The sequence below is a fragment of the Tribolium castaneum genome, chromosome 5 (genome assembly GCF_031307605.1).
Source record: "Tribolium castaneum strain GA2 chromosome 5, icTriCast1.1, whole genome shotgun sequence".
NCBI classification, from domain to species: Eukaryota; Metazoa; Arthropoda; class Insecta; order Coleoptera; family Tenebrionidae; genus Tribolium; species Tribolium castaneum.
The window spans coordinates 6,483,013-6,496,867 of NC_087398.1; the positions used below are offsets into that span (position 1 = coordinate 6,483,013).

Here is a 13,855-nt window from a genome sequence, read left to right on the forward strand (position 1 = left end):
TTGGGGGAGCCGTGGGGGAGCTGTGGGCGGTTAAGTCGGTGCTAGTTTGCCTCGCGCAGGAGGCTGGATGGTGGACCCATTCCGGCTCTCGGAGCCAGTTCTTGTAGGGTTTTCAGTGACGCGCGGACACGCGTGTGTGCTTCACATCAAGAGAGTGAGTGCTTCCCCAGTCGGGGAAGAGGTCGCGATGACCGGCCGCGTTGGGTAAGTCCCGGAATTCGGGAAATTTCGGAAAACTGCGAGTGAGGGTTTTTTCCAGGTTCGTGGTCACGGTGCTCGGAGTGTGGACGTGCGTCAGTGGGGTAAGTCTCACCCTTAATTTTTTTCATGCCATGAGTGTTACGCAACGCGCGGGTTAATTGATGTGCCATCAGTGCGATGAATGAAAAAAACCATTAGAGCACATCTGGTTTGCTCGTTTTTACGGCCCGACTAAACCGAGTAAATCTCCTCGTTTTAAGAATATCGGACCCGGAAGAGGTCCCAAATTCCCAAAACTGGGTCAGAAATCGTGATGGGTGTGAAATAGGCCCATCGGACGTTAAACTCACTGAACACATATTTGCTTAGGGCGCGTGTTTAGTGCTATAGTTATTTAAAGTCCTTCACTAATCTGCCATCTGAAACGTGACGAGTTCCGTCGATTAACGACAAGCTACGCCACTGGCTTTGCCCACAATTTTTCAATCGGCCCACGGAGACTTTCTCGATTTGTCATTCCGGATCGCCGATAGTCAATCAAGTAATTTTTTTCTACTCAAAAATTTAAGAGTCTAAACGTGCGCTCGGCGGAGGGATAGCACTTGCCACCGACTCGAAAATTTTTTAAGCAAACAAAAAGCAATTTTGCGAAAATTTGAATATTTATGAATTATGATGTTTAAAGTTTCGAATATAATCTGGTGGATGGAGATCGTTTGTCGTATGTGACCTATTCAGCGAATTTTTTTTTTGGATATTTCTATTCTCTTGAAAAATTTAAATTTGTTTAGCTTACAAAGACAAAGTAAATCGATTTTTTAAGTATTCTTGTTTATTATGAGTAAAAAATGTTGTACCATAGAGCTATTTTAAAGTGTCCTATTAGGATATCTCCAAGTTTTACGTATTTGTGATTTTACAAAAATTTGCACTAAACTGCAGTTTGGTTGTGTTTTACTATATTTATTTTATGAATCACCCTTGACAACAATAAATATGTATATTTAAATTACGTGAAAAAATTTTGTTTGTTCTTTTTAGAAAATTTCAGTTAATAGAACATTTTTACTAGCAGTCCTGAAAAACTCCTATAAGATAGCACAAAAGAAGAAATAAATTTTAAATTCTGATTATTTTACATATCGGCTGATCATTTTCAACACCACATATGAAAAATAGGATTATCCTTGACTTTAAACTTGCCTATGCAAAAAAAAACTAAGGTTTGCGTGTGGCTAGCTGTTTTAAACAATTTTTGCAAAGCTATGGTAGATGTAGGTAATGTAATACTTCGGTATATTCCCTGCTTATGGACCGTAATACTATTTGTTTGCACACTTATGAGTGAATTTTTAGTCAGTGTAGCTTGAATAACAAAGGGAAAAAGCACATCCCTGCAATAAATCGTCGTGATTTCGTGTACCTATTAATATTCCCCACGTCATTAGCTACTTTAGAAACGATATAAGTATATGGTGTTTGGGATTGAAATCAATCACCCCGTATGTATTTATGATTAATTGTAATAAAACCGTCCAGAATTAGACGATTAATTGATGTAACCTCGAGTATTCGTAACTTTTATGGCTGAAACAATTCGCTGAATTACTGCTTAACTTAAAACAGATGAAATGATTATGTATATTTTTTTAAAACATGACAAACTGTCCGATTGTTGAACATTTGATTTTTTTTTCTTTGATCATTTTGGGTAGAAAGCAATTAAACTACGTAAACTAAACTAATTAAACTAAACTAAAATTAAAGCCGTTTTTTAGAAAATCAGTTTAGAGTTTTTATTTTGGAATTAGGATAACGCAGGAAAATTCCTAATCCTACTTTTTACTTTTACCTAATAGGCAATATGTAATTTTTGGTAGATTAAGCAAATATTTGTAGAATGGTACATTTTTGTACCTTCCCTCGAGAGCCGCCGCTGGAGATAAGGCAAGAAGAGTGTCGTTACAGTTTCCTGACTAATTTTAACTTGTGATTAGATTGGAGAGTGACATCTAACGTGGTCACGGTTTCCTGTCGCTTCAATTTGAAATAAAAGTTTTCTCATTTCAAGTCTGAGTAGGTGTTTGTTTTTGCAAGTAATGGAAATAGACAAAACTTTACAATCGGTGCGAAAAAGTTCCCGTAAACGTCCCAAATTTAGCTTCGGGAGCCTCGTCTTAACGCTTTGTTTACAAAAGGAAGCCTCTGATATAATATTTGCCTTCGTAATAGATCACCCGGTGGCATGTGCATTTCACCATTGTTTACATTTTCAAGTCCTTAATTCTTTTTATATCTTTGTTGGCTTTTCGCCAAAAGCTCTGGATGGTCAAATTTGTCACTGTTGAAAGTTGAACGAACTTAAATGCAATTTGGTGTGTGGTGGTACTAAATGGTACCCTTTAATCAAAATGAGTTGCGGTTCTTGTAGCCAACTAATTGCATTTTGGAAAGCGGCACAGGACGGTCATTTTTCTTCCGTGATGGCAATTTAAAATCAGGTTTCGAGATAACTCCCGCTGATATAAATTTCTTTCGCAGCAATTTCTCAGCAACGGTGCTCAACAAAACAGGACGGGAGTGTACGGAAGGACTTATCCTTTTTACGAAAATAGGGCTTATCCCACGGGAGGAACGTACCGTCAAGGGGGGCAATATGGAGGGTCGTCTGCCGAGGTTGACAGCACTGGGAGTCCTTCCTATCGTTATGACGATACAAGGCAGAGAACTCCCAACAGAAGCTACGAAGTAAGGGGGAGTTATCAGAGGGGGGGTGTGGGGTCTTATAGCCAAACAGAGGCTCCCACCGGTGGTCAAGACTATTATGGCCAGTCACAATCGGGCCAGAGACAAAGCCAATATGACCAGTATGGCCGATACAAACCAAGCCCCTCGAGTCCATATCAAAGCAGGCGGCCATACGCCAGCAGCTATGACATTTTCGACGCGCCGGGAAGCGCGTATGGACCTAAAAACGGAAGTGAACGCTGCATTCCGAAGTGTTTTGCCGAAAAAGGAAACCGAGTATGTTTTTATTTCAATAAAAAAAAAAACTACAATAATAAATTTAGGGTATCCCGGGAGTTCCTGGAATTTCCGGAGAAAAGGGCCAGCGTGGTTTCCCGGGCGAGGAAGGAATAATGGGTCCAAAGGGGGACAAAGGCGAGCCAGGTCCCATCGGTCCGAGAGGACCTAAAGGCGAACGTGGCAAAATGGGTGTTCCAGGATTTCCCGGAATTAACGGAGTTCCAGGCTTGCAAGGCCCACCCGGCCATCCTGGACTTCCCGGACTTGATGGTTGTAACGGAACCGATGTAAGACATCCCGTTTACGATGACGGTTTTTCCGATGGTAATTTTTAGGGACTTCCTGGACTTGATGGTTTGCCTGGAGAACAAGGACCTAGAGGTTTTCCCGGAACGCCCGGTATTAAAGGCGACAAAGGTGAAGCCGCCCATTGCGAAATTAATCTGAAGGGACAAAAGGGTGAACCAGGAAGAGATGGTGTGACTGGCCCTTCTGGAAATCCAGGACCGCCTGGACCTCAAGGTTTGCCAGGACCACGTGGTGAAACTGGACTTCCGGTAAATATTTTATTTTTAGGGTATAATGAAAGATCGAGTTAATTTTTAGGGTCCTAGGGGACCTCCAGGTCTTAAGGGTTCAAAAGGTAACATGGGAATTGGGTTTGAAGGTGCTAAAGGTGATAAGGGTAGTAAGGGAGAACGTGGAAAAAAAGGAAGTTGCAACAGTTATCAGACTGGAAACCAAACTGCTACCATTGGCCCTCAAGGTGAAAAGGGCGAAAAGGGAGATGCCGGTTTTCCAGGATTACATGGTGACAAAGGCAACATAGGCCCTACAGGCGAAATGGGACCTCAGGGAATGGTTGGAATGAAAGGGGAAAAAGGCTTGCCTGGCGCACCCGGACCAAGAGTACGATACCAGTTTCTTTAATTAAAACCATTTATTTTTCACAATATTTTAGGGAAGAGATGGTTTTGCCGGTCCTCCAGGTCCCCCTGGCCAAAAGGGAGATCGAGGAGTTGAAGGATTACCTGGATTACCAGGACGACCAGGCCTTAAAGGAGAGCCTGGAAAAGACGGTCCACCTGGTTTCCCTGGCTTGACTGGACCTCCAGGACCACCGGGTGGTGGTAAAGGCCGCCCAGGGCCTCCCGGACCTCAAGGACCTAGGGGTTACCCCGGACCAATGGGACCTAAAGGAATGGATGGTTTTCCGGGAGATCCAGGACCGAGGGGGCCAATTGGACCGCCCGGAGGTCCAGGACTCAATGGCAGACCGGGTCCTGAAGGAGCACCTGGGGAGAAAGGTGAAAAGGGTGAAGCTGGGTCTATTGGATTTCCGGGTGCAGATGGACCCAGAGGATATCCTGGGCCAATAGGTCCCCAAGGACCCCGGGGGTTCCCAGGAGAAAAAGGACTATCAATCATGGTAAATCATTGTTTGTGTTTTGAAAATCTTTTAACATGTGTTTCAAGGGACCAAAAGGTGATAATGGGGAACCTGGATTAGATGGTGAGCCAGGTCAAAAGGGTGAGAAAGGTTTTCCTGGACCACGTGGTGCACCTGGAGATACTCTGAATGGTGTTCCCGGTCCACCAGGTCCTATGGGCCCCCCTGGTGAGAAAGGAAATCCTGGCAGACCGGGATTGCACGGTAATCCGGGAATACCGGGAGAAAAGGGAGACAGGGGAGGAAGATGTATTGACTGTTTGCCGGGAGTTAAAGGGGAAAAAGGAGAAGCAGGAATTAATGGACGAGATGGAGATGTTGGGCCCCGTGGTCCTCCGGGAGCTATGGGTTTTCCTGGATTGCCTGGACTCGATGGATTACCGGGACGACAAGGACCTCCGGGACCCCCAGTACGTATTGGGAAAAAGTGACCATATTACTTTAATAACAAGTATTTTTATAGGGGAAAGATGGTGTTCCGGGTATTCAAGGAAATCCGGGAGTTCCAGGAGAACCGGCGTTTGTTCCAATTAATTTAGTAAAGGGAGAAAGAGGACCAAAGGGTGATAGAGGTCTACCAGGACCGGAGGGCCCTAGAGGCTTACCTGGCTCAATTGGACCGAAAGGGGAGCCTGGTTTGCCTGGATTTCCGGGTATAAAAGGAGACCGTGGATTTGACGGTTATCGCGGCAGTGATGGTAGACCTGGAGAACCTGGTATTCCTGGTGTTAAAGGAGAAAAAGGCACAAGTGTGAAAGGTGAACCTGGATTTCCTGGTCAGCCTGGACGTCCTGGACAAAAAGGAGACGAGGGAACACCTGGAGAAAAAGGACTACCTGGACGATGTCCAGAAACTTGGAAGCTATTAACAAAAGGTGATCGCGGACCTCCTGGTCCAAGAGGCCCTCCAGGACCACAAGGCCCTGCAGGAATAGATGGCCAACCGGGAGTTCAAGGACCGACAGGTCCTAGAGGTCTTCCAGGTCAGCCGGGTAATCCTGGAGCCAGTGGGCCAAGAGGATTACCTGGTCCCAGAGGAGAAAAAGGTGACAGAGGCCCAATGGGATTTGTTGGAGAGAAGGGCAGAGATGGGGCTCCGGGAATTCCCGGTTTGGCAGGCACTAGAGGCCAGAAAGGTGAGCCCGGCATTCCAGCAATTGGACCACCAGGTCCCCCAGGACCCTTTGGATTTAAAGGGGAAAAAGGTTTACCTGGCTTGCCAGGCAAAACCGGTGTTCCGGGTCAACCTGGATTACCCGGTCTTATGGGAGAAAAAGGAGATGTTGGAGTTCCCGGATTAAATGGGTTGACCGGACCTCCTGGACAAAAAGGAGAACCTGGTCCGTTTGGACCGCCCGGAATACCTGGTACAGCAGGTATTCCAGGTCCTGAAGGACAAAAAGGAGAACTTGGACTTAAAGGAGAAATGGGAGCTAATGGTTTGCCTGGATTCCCAGGAAGAAAAGGAGAACCCGGAATACCAGGATTAGAAGGACCAAAAGGTTTTCAAGGTCCTGCTGGACGTCCGGGGCCTCCAGGACAACCAGGAATGGACGGACTGCCAGGGCCTCAGGGAGAAAAAGGAGATAGAGGGTTTCCAGGGCCGCCAGGACCTCAAGGATTAGTTGGAATGCCAGGATTAGTGGGATACTCCGGTGAAAAGGGCGATACTGGTCCCGCAGGATTTCCCGGACTTCCAGGACCATCCGGAATGCCCGGTTTTAAGGGAGAACCAGGTTTGCCAGGTTTACCTGGAGAAAAAGGCGATCAAGGGGATGTTTCTGAAAAAGGACAAAAAGGGGAACCCGGGATTCCAGGATTAAGAGGCCCCCCAGGCTTATCAGGCAGACAAGGTTTCCCAGGACCTAAAGGAGATAAGGGCACCATAGGACAAAGCATTCCAGGATTGAAGGGAGAACCGGGTGTTCCCGGGAATCCCGGAATTGATGGCAGACCCGGAATTCCTGGACTTAAAGGTGAACCAGGATTCCCGGGATTACCAGGAATGAAAGGCGACAGGGGATTTCCTGGGGAAAGAGGTGCTCCTGGTATTGATGGAATCTCTGGAGAAAAAGGAGACAAAGGTGATATCGGTTTTCCGGGACCACCTGGATTCCCGGGGGCAAAGGGTAATATTGGTTCACCTGGCCGTGATGGTCTTGATGGCATCAAAGGAGAAAGAGGACCCCCAGGACCTATAGGTCCCGTCGGTTTTCCTGGTCCTAAAGGAGAATTTGGAGAACGCGGCCCTCCGGGACCTTTAGTAACGGTCAAGGGTGACAAAGGAGAACCGGGACCTCCTGGATTGCGTGGATTAGAGGGCGAGAAAGGAGATCGGGGATACCCTGGTCAACCCGGATTATCAGGAGAGAAAGGAAATTCTGGATTTCCGGGACTTAAAGGTGAACCTGGATTTATAGGCGCCCCGGGTGAAAAAGGTTAGTTCATAGTTTACATTCAGAATTAAATTTAAGCCTAAAACTTTTATCACAGGTGACAAAGGTTTTCCCGGAATTGCCGGACTTCCGGGTGCTACTGTAAAAGGCGAAAAAGGCCTTCCCGGTATGCCCGGCAAGCAAGGCCGCGAGGGTCTGCACGGAATCCCTGGAGAAAAAGGAGATCGAGGTCTTCCGGGTCTTCCAGGCCGTTCCGGAACGCCTGGACTTCCCGGACCCCCAGGTTCTAAAGGAGATAAAGGCGATCGAGGTTTTCCAGGTCCTGTCGGGCCTCCAGGAAATATGGGTCCACCCGGACGTGACGGCTACGCGGGAGCTCCTGGTCTTCAAGGAGAAAAAGGTGACAGAGGACCACCCGGCCTTATTGGAGCACCTGGTGAAAAAGGCGATCGAGGAATAACTGGACTTCAAGGACCCCCTGGGTATCCAGGCGAAAAGGGTGACCGTGGATATCCCGGAATTTCTGGACCCCCGGGACCTGTTGGACCAACTGGAGAAAAAGGTTCACCTGGCGCTCCTGGCGCCCTTGGAATTCCAGGATTCCATGGACCTAAAGGCGATAAGGGAGAACCAGCGCCGCCCGGTTTCCCCGGACCTAAGGGAGATAAAGGAGTACCAGGACAGCCAGGATTACCTGGAGAAAGGGGATTGCCGGGTCCGGTGGGACCCCCTGGTCGAGATGGGTTCCCCGGTGAAAAGGGAGACAGAGGAGTTGATGGATTACCGGGATCCCCGGGTCCACCGGGTCCTAAAGGGGACAGAGGATTCGATGGTGCGATTGGTATTGCTGGCCCTGTGGGTGAACCAGGTCCCAAAGGAGAACCGGGGGCTCCATGTGAACAAGTCGGAGATTACCTCACGGGGAATCTTCTAGTAAGACACAGCCAAAGTATCGAGATTCCGCAGTGCGAAAGCGGCCACGTGAAACTATGGGAAGGCTATTCTCTACTCTATGTTCAAGGAAACGAAAAAGCCCATTCACAAGACTTAGGCTTTGCCGGCTCTTGTGTGAGAAAATTCAACACTATGCCTTTTGTTTTCTGCGACTTCAACAATGTTTGTAATTACGCCAGCAGAAATGATAAGTCTTATTGGTTGTCAACAAGCGCCCCGATTCCAATGATGCCGGTCGAAGAGTCAGCTATAAGACAATACATTTCCAGGTGTGTTGTCTGTGAAGCGCCATCTAATGTCATCGCGGTGCACAGCCAATCACTATCCTTGCCTGACTGTCCGCACGGCTGGAGCTCTCTCTGGATTGGCTACAGTTTTATTATGGTGAGTAGTAACACGGTCACGGACTTAGTTTAAGCCCTTTCTCTCGCAGCACACGTCAGATGGCGCTGAAGGCGGTGGTCAGTCCCTGGTGAGTCCGGGTTCTTGCCTTGAAGATTTCCGGGCTTCGCCGTTCATCGAATGCAACGGTGCCCAAGGCACGTGCCACTACTTCGCCAATACTCTTAGCTTCTGGCTGGCGACCATCGAGCCCTACCAGGAGTTCCAGAAGCCGCAGAAGCAGACGCTGAAAGCCGGCAACGTCCGCGACCGGATAAGTCGATGCCAAGTGTGCATCAAGAACACGTAATATCGCCGGTAAACCTTAGGCTTATTTTCGACGAGTCGATGGGTCAGTCGCATCGCGGTGCGAATGACCCATCCGATCATGTGTTCAACCTCTAGTGTTCCTCGAATCTCGAGTTCTTGTACATCGGGCGTACGGATGATGGACGAGAACTCGCATTTTTGTATCATAAGCTTTGTAACGTTTTAATACTGCCGTGCCATGTTTGTGTAACAAAAAAGCATGTAAAGAGTTTTGTATAGTACTTAGTTTAAGTTGTATGTATGTAATAATACCACAAGGCTACATGAAATGGTATTTGCGAAAAATTCATTAATTAGGGCGGTCACAGTTCTTAGAAATTTCGCTGTGATTTTTACTAGCATTTTTTAAGCAGAATGGTTATCTTTTAAAGAGAATATTTTTGTAATTAATAATTTTAATGGTGCTATGTATCCCTGTAATAATTTATGTGTTCGCTTCAAGTCCGCAGTGATCTTGTTCTACCATTTATACCCAACACACACTTTTACACTTTTTAATCTCATCATTAACATTCCTTTTTGTTCTTCGTTCTAAACTTCTAGTCAACAACGTGGCTACAAAACTTCAAATTCGTCAGATATCACTGCATGTTTGTAATCTTTCCAGCTCTTTAAACTTTTTTTTATTAAAACACTGCCATTGTAAAATAAATATTACTTAAACAACGTTACGTATTTTATTTCCTCACCTTTCCACTAAAGAAAAAGATACTCTATCCGATTTTCAATCATGCAACAGAAATGTATGCAGCACAAAAAACTAAAGTTGATATAACTTATTGCATACAGTAATTACGGCTTTGGAAAAATTAAGAAGAAAATCTTGAAATTCCCTTTAAAGACATTTTTTACGTATCCAACATTTAACTAACTTATTATCTTTGATACCTTTTATTCCTTTAGCTTATTTACAGAGTTATCTACAAAAACATTCGTTCAAAATTTTACAGTACCACAGACAGTATGGTAGCGCTCAGCTCCGTTTGCGTGTGCGTCATCTGACATTTCTGTCACTAAGTTTACATAGCAGGGGCATAGCGGTGACAAACTATCAAATACTTTTTGAGGTTACGAAGTGTTTAAATTATGAGTTGTTACAAAAAATACAGATTCACAAAACAAGAACTAATAAACGCAGAATCAAAAACCTAACGAAACGCAAATCACAAAACACAATAAACGAACAGAAAATACTTGCGATTAACACCGATAACACTTTCGACAACCATGCGACGACGTCTATAATTTACTGTCAATGTCAGTTTGACAAATTCGTGACACTTGACGGTGTTGTCGAAGTGCACATGTAAATTAATGTTCAAGGATACCACCCTTAGATAGCCCTTAGCTGTTTAAATTTGCATTGTTTTTGATAATTTTTTATAGTTTTGTGTTGGTAATGAAAAAATGAAATTGATGACGCACACGCAAATCGAGCTGACCGCCACTATACCTACATAATAATACTTTTAGAAAAATTTAAAAAACAAAATTTTAAATTAAAATCAAATATTTTTCTGAAAGACTCAAAAACATTTACAATTAAAATTTCAAATCGTAAATATGAAAGTTTTTTTTCAATTATGGCTAAATAATAGGCTTTAAGTTCTCGCACAAGCCTTTATTTGCCGATTTGGTATTGAATTAAGAAAATTGTTGGTTGCATACATAAAAAGCTCCTCAAAATACGCGTCTATTTCGAACTGAGTTGATCGCGTTGTTTGCAATTCGTAAAAGTAAAAATATAATCATTAATACCATCTTTCAAAAAAATTAGTCACGCATGTGTGACCTCTTAACCACCCATGTGTCGTTTGCACGTGACTTCACACTTTAGCGCACACGTTCGATAAAATTTCCGATATTAAAATACCATTTCCCCATTGCCATCAAACTCGATTAATTGTCGGTAGCAACAAACGCCCGCAAACCTGGCAAGCCCCAGATCTCGCAATTTACGATCAGCGCCGTGTGTAATCCCTCTCGTAATAAATCTCTCATTTCTTACCGCCAAAATATTTAACCGGACGCCCAAGAATGTTTTATACCCCGTCATAACCCGCATAAATTAAGACCCAACACGCATGTGTCTTTGACCAGTATCGACCGTTATTGAAAAAGTTAACGAGTCGCTCGAAACATTTCAAACTTCTTTGTTTTTTGGCGGTTTAATTGGCCCGTTTTCGCCATAAATCATCGCCGGATCTCTTCATATCCCCGTAGCTTGCAGCACAAAGCGGAAATTCCGCGTATCATCACCAATAACTAGTCTTCGCACATTTCAATACGCGATGATTAAATCTTTTCTTTGAATGGTCGCGCGGTTATTCGCGACGTCGAATGCAGCTTGCGGCAGATGCGTTCAATTGCGATCAAAAGCCACCGAGACGAATTGAAATATTTCTTGTAATTATCTATGTATGTTTCAAAGACCGGCACGCAGGGCGGGGACGAAAAATACAAACACTTTCGGGTTTTATTGCTGACAGATGCGCACCCTCGCGAGCTTTCATTAGACGACGATATATCGCAGGATTAATGGACCGATGGAGTGATAAGCGAAAGGCGAAATTTTTAAACAGACGTGGGAAATTTATGGGAGCGGGGAGAGAAGATTGAGCGGTCAACGGGCCGAAATTGAGTTGCGAAGATAAGTGGAAATGAGGGGCAGACAGGGCATTAATAAACACAGATGCTTGAGCAAAATTCATTTATTTTTCCTAATTTGCATTTTTACGAAAGAAACAATCACTTGTATCGATACGTACGTGCTTAAAATATTAAAGTAATAAGGTAACATGTACTACAGGCACTGGTTTTTTAGATTTTATATTAAAAAAATGAAGTTAATGTACTTTTAATCCCCGTGTTTAAGTCGAATTCATAATCCATGTTATTGTGTATCTACAGATCTCAAGTCAAAATCTCTCTAAATTTATTCTTCATGGTGCATTATCCAAGAATCCATGATCCATGATGATATAAACTCGAAAGGTTCCAACAAAAATTTAAATTTCTAGAGCCAAATAAGTTTATATTTTTCTGATGAAAACTGGTGCTAGAAAGTCATAATAAATATTTGGTATCTGTATTATTTGTGGAAACAATTTGCACAGATGTATGTTTAAAGAGAGTGCATGAAAAAGTGCGTGAAAAAAGCTGTTGGCTTCCTGCCGGTTTCGGGGCGAGTGCTCTTCCTCGTGGCTTGATTCTGCGAAGAGGCAATCTTCAGCTGCCACTTTTGACATATGCGCTATGTGCGTGACTGCAAAACGAGCCGTGCAATAAAATTATCACTTCTCGACAGCGCAAAGAAGCATCTCCTCCGACACTGTCAATTATCAATTAAATAAAGCATCGCATTCGTCGGCCGTGCCGAAATTACAAAGACATTAACCCAATTCCGGGTGTTACTTTTATAAATCTCCCGCGTCGGCCCGAAAGATTTCCCTAATGACAGTAATTTGCTGGATGCTTTATGACTCTTATTCATTTTTATTGCGCCTTTCATTATTTCAGCGCGTTTTTTTCGCGACCAATTCATTACCGCGTCGGCTAGGCACGCGGAAACGGACTCAGGGGCGTAACATAAATTACAATTAAGGAGCAACTGTTTTGACGTGAATTATTCATGGCACAGGTTGGCGTTTTTCTCGGGAAATACAAGCACGCGTGCGGTAATTAATTTCGCGATGACAAAAATGGATCTTTCCAGGTGAGCCACGCCACGAGAAGATAAGTTGCTGTGTAAGCAACCAAAAGTTCCCGTTGCTCGCAATCAGAGGTAATTCGCTTATTAAACAGCGCCATCTGCTGCCGGCGATTCGCAAAGAACGATGATTTATCACCACCTTAAAGCCTCACCGGAAGGCACCCCGTTTAACGTGTAATTTCGTTTCTTCCCATAGTAAATCTGACCCACTTGAATGGTATTCCCAAGATTTCCAAAAACCACCAAAATTATACATTCACACCCTCGTATTATCTCGCTTTCTCTCCGAAAAATGCCACAGAAACGCCATTTGGTGAGGATCAATCAGTGAAAGTAGCAAATGGAAACTTTCACTCGGATGTTTGTTCTTCAAATTAATTACACGTTAGAGGGGTTAGGGGTTGAGGAGCGTTTATTGGTGATGCGGAACACCCCTAGTGAAGAGCACACGCCAACCAGATGCCGCGCACTCGCTAATTTTACGCGTCGAAGGGTAGGTATTGTTGGCCGAAGCGGATTAGCCATGGGGTTCGGAACGAAGACTAAGAGAGTTCCAAATTTTCGGAAAAAGTTTGGTTGAAAACTGCAAAGTTCTTAACATACTGCTTTAGAAGCTTTATACAATTAAAAAATTAAATTAAAAAAATTAAAAAGAAATAGCTATTTGTATACCTCTCTATCAAGAAAGGAATGACATGTATTCTTTCCAGAAGATGAGTTAAACAGTAATCATATAAAGAAGAGAAGAGGTTTTCCTCAAGTGTTACACATACATACGATTTTTTCCATGGCTTCTTCATTTTCCACCTTTATAATAATACACATCAAAACACTACATACTAAAGACAAAAAATTAATAGACGACACAATTTTTCACCAAAAATCACTGTTAAAGCTGTTTTGTTGTGAATAGTCAAAATTATTTTTTATTTTGAAGAAAAAACCTCTTATGTTGTTTTAAGAAGTTTGTTGTTTATTTTTTATTTTATATTAGGTATTCAATAAAAAGGTCTTAGTAAAGCGGTTGGTTATTTTCGAATTGGACATCCCTAATATAAATAAGATGTTTTATACTGAGAACGCATTGTTTTCATAGTAGGGAGTCTTTTTTTAAACAAACAAATTGCACATGTCCGATTAATCTCCGGTTTCTTTAACGAGTTATCGTTGGATAAATTCTATCGGTTTCATAATTTCTATAAAAACACCTATCATATCATCTCTACCTAAGCAATAATCCAACCGATGGAAAATCAAATTTATAAACTGAAATAAAAATTTGAAGAGTTACTGCATTTTCCTGATGAAAATAGATATATTCCCCCTTCAGGAAACGTTCAACTCCAATCAAAAATATCCAAATTTAGAAAATTATAATTTTTAAAAAAGTTGCCGCATAATAGA

At 43.5% G+C, this 13,855-nt stretch overlaps 1 protein-coding gene across 1 annotated transcript; it reads left to right on the plus strand.

Annotated features, from left to right (window-relative positions):
- Positions 1-50: 50 nt before the first annotated feature.
- Col4a1 (Collagen type IV alpha 1) lies at positions 51-9,406 on the plus strand. Its single transcript, XM_064357002.1, has 11 exons — positions 51-204; positions 260-302; positions 2,743-3,225; positions 3,273-3,515; positions 3,564-3,785; positions 3,835-4,137; positions 4,190-4,657; positions 4,705-5,088; positions 5,142-7,116; positions 7,172-8,412; positions 8,462-9,406. Exons 1-11 carry the CDS (start codon positions 68-70, stop codon positions 8,717-8,719), a joined length of 5,757 nt encoding a protein of 1,918 aa, XP_064213072.1. The 5' UTR covers positions 51-67; the 3' UTR covers positions 8,720-9,406.
- Positions 9,407-13,855: the final 4,449 nt, after the last annotated feature.